Source organism: Frankliniella occidentalis, unplaced genomic scaffold (assembly GCF_000697945.3).
Source record: "Frankliniella occidentalis isolate FOCC.00 unplaced genomic scaffold, Focc_3.1 Scaffold297, whole genome shotgun sequence".
Taxonomy (NCBI): Eukaryota; Metazoa; Arthropoda; class Insecta; order Thysanoptera; family Thripidae; genus Frankliniella; species Frankliniella occidentalis.
In genome coordinates, this window is record NW_026267423.1 from 155,953 (window position 1) to 164,212 (window position 8,260).

General features: G+C 43.6%; 1 protein-coding gene across 1 annotated transcript; it reads right to left on the reverse strand.

Moving 5' to 3' along the window:
* Nucleotides 1–4,073: 4,073 nt before the first annotated feature.
* On the reverse strand, nt 4,074–8,021 carry LOC113215648 (uncharacterized). Its single transcript, XM_052273748.1, has 5 exons — nt 7,932–8,021; nt 7,571–7,713; nt 7,322–7,493; nt 5,553–5,717; nt 4,074–4,283 (listed from the first exon to the last, which is right to left on the reverse strand). The coding sequence occupies exons 1-5, from the start codon at nt 8,019–8,021 to the stop codon at nt 4,122–4,124; spliced, it is 732 nt and encodes a 243-aa protein (XP_052129708.1). The 3' UTR covers nt 4,074–4,121.
* Nucleotides 8,022–8,260: the final 239 nt, after the last annotated feature.

An 8,260-nucleotide genomic window follows, 5' to 3' on the forward strand; every position in this document is an offset into this window, starting at 1 on the left:
CTGACTTTTAATGTTGCCCAAGTCATCCCTTAGCCACTGTGAAAAATAGTAGGTAGGTTTACAGGAAAATTTTCCTGGACGAAAGTTGAAAAATTACAATTTTAAATCGTTAAAAAACATGCAGTTGGTATCGACCTAAAATCCATTGGTGGGTAAAAAATCTTCAATCGTAAATTTACAGCTTAAATTATAATTCGAGTTTACAAAATTTTTGTAAATTTACGACGATATTTTTCGCAGTGGAGCAGGTGCACCGCCCATCGCCCACCTACGGCGCTTGATGAAGGCGCTCCAGGCGCCTTGTGGGTGCGCAACCCATCGTGCACATCGTTCATTGAGGGGTTGTGCTTTGCGCCTGCCAGGTGCGCAACCCATCGCCCATCTCTTGCTGGAGGTTTGACCGGTGCACCTGGCAGGGCGGCGCGACCCATCTTGTTTTCGTGACGAGACCAGGTTTGGTGATCGAATATATTCGGATTAGATCAAACTCGAACGAACGTGGGGCTGTTCTGAGCTGTTCCTCAAACACGAGCATCAATTGTTCGTACCTGGCCAGCGCACCTGGCCCATCGCGGGTTATTACCGCTCTGCATGACTTAATTCAAACACTCATCGTTTTCTATCGTTTGTACTCTGTCAAATCAAATGTGGACATTGTACACTTTATACCAGCTATATGTACGCCAGACCACGTCTCGCGTAACAGGCTTCGCGATATCTCACGAAACACTGTTACGCTGCGACGCGCCTGGCGCACATATAGCTAGGCCTGCGATAACACCCGAGACGAGTTAGTGGGAGGGTATACGGGAACAGGGCCTTCTGGCCCCAAAATTTGACATGCTCACAGCATTTGTCAGGGACTTATTATACTCTAAAATTAGGCACATGAAACTTTTGCTGTTCGATAAAAGTTTTCATTAAAAGTTCGAATTTTGACAGTTTGTGACGTAAAAATCAACGTTTTTGTGATACTAGATAATCTAGGGACCCTTAAGCCGAAAAGAGGATGTGGTTCGACCCCTAATGTGTGGTTTTAGTATTACTCCCTTTACAATTCTGTGACATAAAGCCTTACGTTTACGATTTAATAGACCATTTTGTCTTTTTCACGTTGTTTTCGCGAAGAAATGCCCCATAGCACCGAAACAGTACAAGATAGGGTAAAACGGATGAACTTTTCGGGCAAATGGTTCTGCCTTGACGAGTCGCCCCTTAGGAGACCATAACAAAATATTTGAAAAAAAAAACCAAAAAAAAAAATAATAAATAAATAAATTTGGTGACCTGTGGGTTTTGATTTTTTTTAAAGTCAATTTTTGAACTAGAATGCTCATCTTCGAACTCAACCTGTCTTTTTATGATATACAAAAAGGCCCTGAAATTCTCAGATCCCTCTCTCAATTCGGTATTGAGTTATCGTGCGGACAGACAAACAGAATGAAGCTTTCTCGGTCAGTGGAGTAATGGCCACATCTTTTAAAATGTACATACAACCGTTAGTAAACGTGGCATTTACAATTTATAAAATGTGTACATGGGCATGTACTCATTTATAAATGAGTACATTGGTATGTACACATTATTTAAAGCACACATGCCATGTACAACTTTATTTAAAGTGTACAATGTACACATTCGGATTGACAGAGTACTTGTAGTTTTAAGTAAAACATAAATTGTTTGGTCTTTAGGTATGTCAAGTCCAAAACAATTTCATGATAGGTGCTCAGGTACTTCAGAAATCTCTGCAGTTTTCAATTTTTGTACCTTTCCCTTCACTTGTAAAGTGTTTGGTTCTTCCTTCTTTCCGGAATTACAGGACAGATGAAAGGCTTGTCACCTTAGAAGTAGTGTGCACAGGAAATGGAAGGAGTGTCGCGGATTAATTGGGACACAACTTCTCAAGATGACACCACAATAAAGTGGCAAGGAAAAAGAGGGCTTACAATTTCTTGTTAATCGTCCTCGCGCCCTTAAATTTCCCTCTGGCAGCCTGCCCGATACAGTCACCATTGAGGCCTTCCAGAACTATGTTTTGATGTATGATTCTCCATTTTCTGTTTAAATTGTGGATTGTTGTCCCTCAACTACCCTGAGGGTACCACCATTAAATTAGAATCCATCAGCCAGCTCCCGAACGAGTCAGGTGTTGTCAAGGTAAACCATTAGGTTTTGTCAAACTGGAACATCTACATGTCAGCCTTTGTTGGATATTATTTCCAAAGAAACAGTTGAACTCTGCTTCATCGGCAGCCAAATTGCCCCCCCCCCCCCCGCAACATATGAGGAACTGAATTAGAATCTTAGCCACCTTTTACCGGACAGTGTCCGCTACTGTGTCCACTCTCCAGTTGCCTTTAAGTGGATTGAAGTATCCTTCTTATTAATTGCCCGGTAAGTAAATATTGACTACTTGCTACGTTTTATTGCTTAATTATTGTTGTGCTTAATTGTTTCCAATAACTTCCGTCAGGACCACATCCTTTACCATCGGCAAATGTACCACATAGAAGCAGGTGTGAGCACAAAGGTCAAAAGAATACACCCGAATTGGCTAAGAAGGTGAGACAGTTCCCAGTTACTGTAGCGTGTAACTCCATGTTATTACACGTTTACCTGATTCTTAAACCCTGTTCTTATATGAAGTCATCTCTTTTTCCCCCTGTTGCAGCTGGGACGAAATTCAGATGCAACTGAATTTATAGAACTTTCCCCGGCACACCCTTTCAAATATGAATCCGTTGAGATAAAATGCAACCAGATGTATGCACCCAGAGGATGTGGACCCATTAAGTAGTTCCCTTCAGAAAAGTACATTTCTAGAGGAGGAGCAGGTCCCTAAACTATTGGAACAAGAAAATATTGTCATTGGGTCTCTCGACAAGTGTCGATGTGTGGCCTTTCCTGCCCATTCTATGAGGCTATTCTTTCACATCTACGCTTTTGCTTTTACGCTTTCTCGCTCGGCTTCGCCCAGCCTCACTCAGTTTTGCTTCATTTCTCACTCGACCTTACTTTCCGAGTAACTGGATATCTTCCCTCCAGCAGACCAGTAGTGCCATGTCCCCCCCCCCGAGACTCCCAGTGGTGCAATTATTTATTCTCACCCACTTAACGACTTACGTTTACTTTTTGGACAGTTTTCACGCAAGTAGCAATTGGCACGTTCGCGACCTCGGCCGCGGCATCCTCGCCTCGATTTGCTATCCTGGCGTCGTGGCACCGCATGCAGTTAATAACAATCGCTGGCCCTTGCCATCCCAGCGATGATGTATGGCGAGGGAGGCGCGCGGGGCACCACCAGGCCGCCGTGGCGTGCGGCCAGCGAGAGCGGGCGGGGCAGGGCGGGGCCAACGGGCTCCAGACCGTACATAAGACGGGAGGGGCCAGGCCTGTTAGGGCAGCCCGTTTCAAACTCTGTCTCGGCAAAGATCTAACCTTACGGATTTTGCCACTACAAAATAAGAGGCGTTTTAAAGCCCTCTGTATAGTGTTGTCGACCATCAGGCAACCCTATGTCTTCTGGTGGGGAAGTACTGCACTCCAAACTTTTTAACAGAAAATTCAATATGATATCAGTGCTATACATCATTGACCCAAAATTTCGGAGCTGATTTCGGATTATTATTTTTTTACTCTCGAAAATTAAAGATATTCATGAAATATGAACCCACTGCAAGTCTGGGCTCTTTGGAACAAACTGTTTAGGAAGTTTTGAGGCCAAAATATCGGCTTGTAAAGGAGGTGTAGGCATTACTCTATGAATTTGTAGAGTGAGGTAAAATCTGACTACATCATTCGAAAGGGGATAAAAAACTGATTCGTGACCGTCAATGTGAAAAAGTTGCATATGTGTTTCCTACCCTTTAATCAAAAATATCGACAAAATATATCATATAAGCGTAACTACCACAGCAAAAATAGATGGTCTACAACTGTCGCCAAATTTGGTTTACAACTTCTTCTAAAAGATCCCCTAACATTCGCTAATTTTAGTAGGAAGATAATGGTAAAAAAAATAACTAGTTTTTCTATGTTAAGTACACACGATACAGTAAAACAAATGCATGAGAGGAAAACACTGATATTTTTAATAATCCAATAATGACCATCGCCAGTTAAGATTTCGGAATAGTAACGGCTTCCGCGATATGGCACCCGGAGGCCCGCTTCTGACCGGTTTGTCCGTACGAAAGGCGAAACCGCCACGTCCCGTACGGCATAATTGGAAAATAGGGAAATGACCAATCCATCGGTGTGTCGGATAAAATATTTACACCCTGTAAATAAAAAACATCGATAACGTTCAATTAATGTTCAAAACCGTCAATGAAGAATTGATCTCTTGAGGGGGGTGGACCTGTGAATTGCAAGGGTTTGAGTAAATAGTATTTACAAAAGAAAAAAAAAAACATTCAGCATCTATTTAGCATCAAGGCTTTATTGAGAGAATGAATGTAGCCTAATTTTTCCTTTCGAACCGTTTGCGCGCACCCTCCAGGAACATGCATATCGTCTCCTTCACCTGAAACGATGCAGCAGCCCTCTTGGGTGTGGACGATTGTGCCGACACGGTCGGGTCTGCGGAAAAGTGGTCCAACAGTTTTGATTTTCTTGAATGAACCAACGTCGCCCGGATTAGGATTCTAGAGCGACTGAACCTTATTTCGGATCAGATTTCTGGATTTCCGTCTTATACCCAAGCACACAGGGTTTACAACAATCAGATAGGAGGGAACTAAAAGGTAAGATCTTCCTCAACAAAACGCACATTATTTTTTTTTGGTGTCCGTAACTGGACTCGTTTCGGGGTTATGGCAATTTGAATATGGTCGCGATTCTGATCCGAATTAGGGACATATTAACCTGTTTCGGATCAGCTTTGGATCAAGATGGTCATTTTGCGGTCTGGTAGACTGGCAGTAGTAAGTGTGCAAACACAATTTTGTTCCCCATCCCACGGGGTCTTTGAATTATTCCCTGATCCAAAAGAAGCATAAGCACCTAATTCGGATCAAATGAAACTATTTAATTGGCTAAGCATCAGCGAAGCTCATTACTCCACTGACCGACGTACGGACACCTCTGCCTGGAATTGCCCCTAAAATTACCGATAGAAAAAAAGAAAAAGCTGCTGCTGTGTTACTGATAGACTATAGAACATAAATGATGAAACAGCGAAACTGCAGAGCAGCTTAGAGCTCTAAACATGGGTCTTTCGAAAGCGTCCAAAAGCTGATCGTACTTTGTGCAACGGAGCTGAGCGTACTTTGTTTAACCGGACCGTAACAGATCGAACTTTGTCATTAGGACGCATCAAATCTTCGTATATCGTTAAGGACTATTTTTATAGAAAGCTCTTGTAATCCCAAATTCTCGATCCACCTTATGGCGCACTCTCGTTCACTTGTTACGTACCGATACTCAGCCAAGTAAATCTCTATCCCCAGTAGCGCCAACCGCATTAAATGCGCTTCTGGGGATTCATGATATTCAAAAGCTTAGCGCTCTAAGACACAACGTGCGCTGTTCTAAAAGAACAGTCTTACCGGATTAAGGCCACATGGTTTCTCCTTCCTGAGTAGCTTCCCGGTTAATGTTTCAAAGCATTTGGTGTGTTGAGAAGCGGCTGAACAAGAACCTCCAGGAAAGTTGAAAATAAATGCATTTTCTTTCCATTGGTTGTTGCTACGGGTATCCACTACGACACGAGTCTGGGAAAAGAATACAAAATTACCCACAAAAGAATACAAGCTCAAGTGAGCTTTCAAATCTCAGTTTTTACAGATAAAGAATTAAGTTATGCAGTTAATATTTACTCCGTGCTTGAGCTTTGAACACACTGTGGAAAAGCACATGATAGGAACTGGTTACAGATACTCAGCCCCAAAGCGGACATCAGAGAAGAGCTACGGAAGACCCGTTTCGTTGAACCATATGAAGATTAACTAACAAGGGTAGGGACAAGTCTAGAAAATAATTACGGCTACCGCTCCGCTCCTGCCAGTTGACTTTGTTTGTTTTTCTCACAGTGTAGGTAACCCGCTCTTATTTCACCAAACCTCTTTATCAGGTCCACTTTCCTGCGCTAACAGCTGAGTTCGGCTGGAAGGCCAGCTGAAAGAACCACCAACAACTCCACGTGGGTTTCTTATGAGATTTCCACGTGGTAAACTTTCCATGTGCTAATTGCAAAATCCACATGTTGTTTTTAGCCCGCCCTTCTGCTTTGAAAAAGCTATCCAGCGGGCTTATGCAAACGACCTCGTGTCTGTCTGTCTGTCTGTCTGTGTGTCTGTCTGTCTGTCTGTCTGTTCCACTAGAAGGAGATGTGCTAGAGACTTCAAATTTTCAGGGTACCTTAAGGTTCACTCCTAGAAAACGAAACGCCTACGGCAAATCCTGGCAACCAACCCTAAGGGGCTAAAAGGGGGTATCAAAGGAAAGGGGGTAGGTCAAAAAAGTCAGAAAAAAGAAATATTTTTATGAGCTCCTAAGGGGTTACTCATCAAAGTAGAGCCCTACGGCCGTCCGTTTTGCTCTATATCTCACCGTTTATGCGCTAGAGGGAGTTTCTATCACGAAAGTGGCCCAAAAATAAATTTATTAATTTTCGAAACTATTGGATGGTCTCCTAAGGGGTAACTTGTCAAAGTAGCGTCATTTGGGCGAAAATTTCGTCCGTTTGGGTCTATCTCTAACCGTTTAGGCGCTAAAGGGTCTTCTTTGACGAAAATAAGTTAAAAATTGCTGTAGTGAACAATTAAATGTAAAAGAAGGCCCAGAACCGCAAAAGAGGTAAGAAACTCCCTCCCCCCACTCCAAAAAACGTTTTCTAAGCAGAAGGGTGGGTTGTAGTCGCGGTGTTTCACCGTTACATCCCTTTCTCGTGTCTACGGCGCAAATTTTAAGGACGACGGGCTTTGCGGGCCGAAGGCCCGTTACATCATTTGATTATGTTCTACAGCAAATTGCGTTACAGTAATGGTCGGGCCGCAGGCCCGACCGTCGCCGCCGGCAGGCCAAGCAGGCCCGGCCCCTGCCGAACGGAGTTGCCGGCGCAGCGAAGCGAAGCTGGCAACTTCGTTTGGCGGAAGGGCGGGCCTGCTTGTTTTAATCGACGAAGGGTTTTCAAACTCAGTGTGGTTCCACGTGGCTTCTAACACCCATCCAAAGATCCAAAGACAATAAGAGTCCTGATTCCGAAGTGTATCCTACACGCAAAGAAAAATATAGCACCCTACCTATTTTTTTTAGCTCAGGTGCAAAAAAATTGTGAGCATAGGTCTAGCTATTTTTTTCAGCTTCAGTGCCAAACCTTTTGTTGTACAGCAAACTGAAGCAATGAACTAGCTGTATCGCCAATTCTATTTAGCAGTACAACTAAATATTTTATCCTATAGCTAATTTTTTGGCAGGGGGGCCACATTTGCCTGCGAAATCGATTAGTACGGAACCGATTTTTATTTTTGCCTTGTAGCACGGCAGACCTGCCAAAAACAAGGGTTTGAAAGATTACTTCTGTAAAAAAAAAAAACTAAGAATCTCATCGGCATGAGCGACAAACCCTTTCAATTGTATACTGAATCGAGCTACATTTTGATGCTTGTGAAAGAAGTGTGTATCTATCCAGGAACATGGTCTTCTTTGCCTTGAACAGGACGGATACACTTCCTTGTGGCGCTCACGATTCTGTCTCAACAAATGGACCTGCAACATGAAATGTTGTCATTTACTTTTAAGAGATGCATTTATTGCTTGACAAGAGCGATTTTAAAAGTCTAAATTTTGAATATTTTTAAAAAATATCAAAGTTTTAGTCCACAAAATTGGGTTGAAAATTTACTAAATTTTCCCTCGCTTTGAAATATTATATGTGACATACCAAAAATCGCTCTCGTCACGCGGGAGGCACACACCTATGCTACATTTAGCTTGATGTTCAGGTCGCTAGCTAAAGAAAACCGCCCAGAATCGTGCACGCCGCTACCCGTCTTGTTCGAGCCAAGGAAGACCATGTTCCCGGAGGGGAACACATCTCTACAGTGAGGGCTCGTTATAGTTCCGCCCAGCATAGTTCCTCCGGCGCTTCCTCCCCACCAGACCTGATTCCCCCACTCCGAGCGAGAAAGCGGCTTACCTCTGCTCCTCCTCCACGCCACCTTCCCCCCAGGCCGCCGGCTGGCCAGAAGTGTGAGCGAGCGCGCCGTAGAGGAGTAGGGGGCAGACGCTCGCTATAGTTCCGCATCTGGCGACC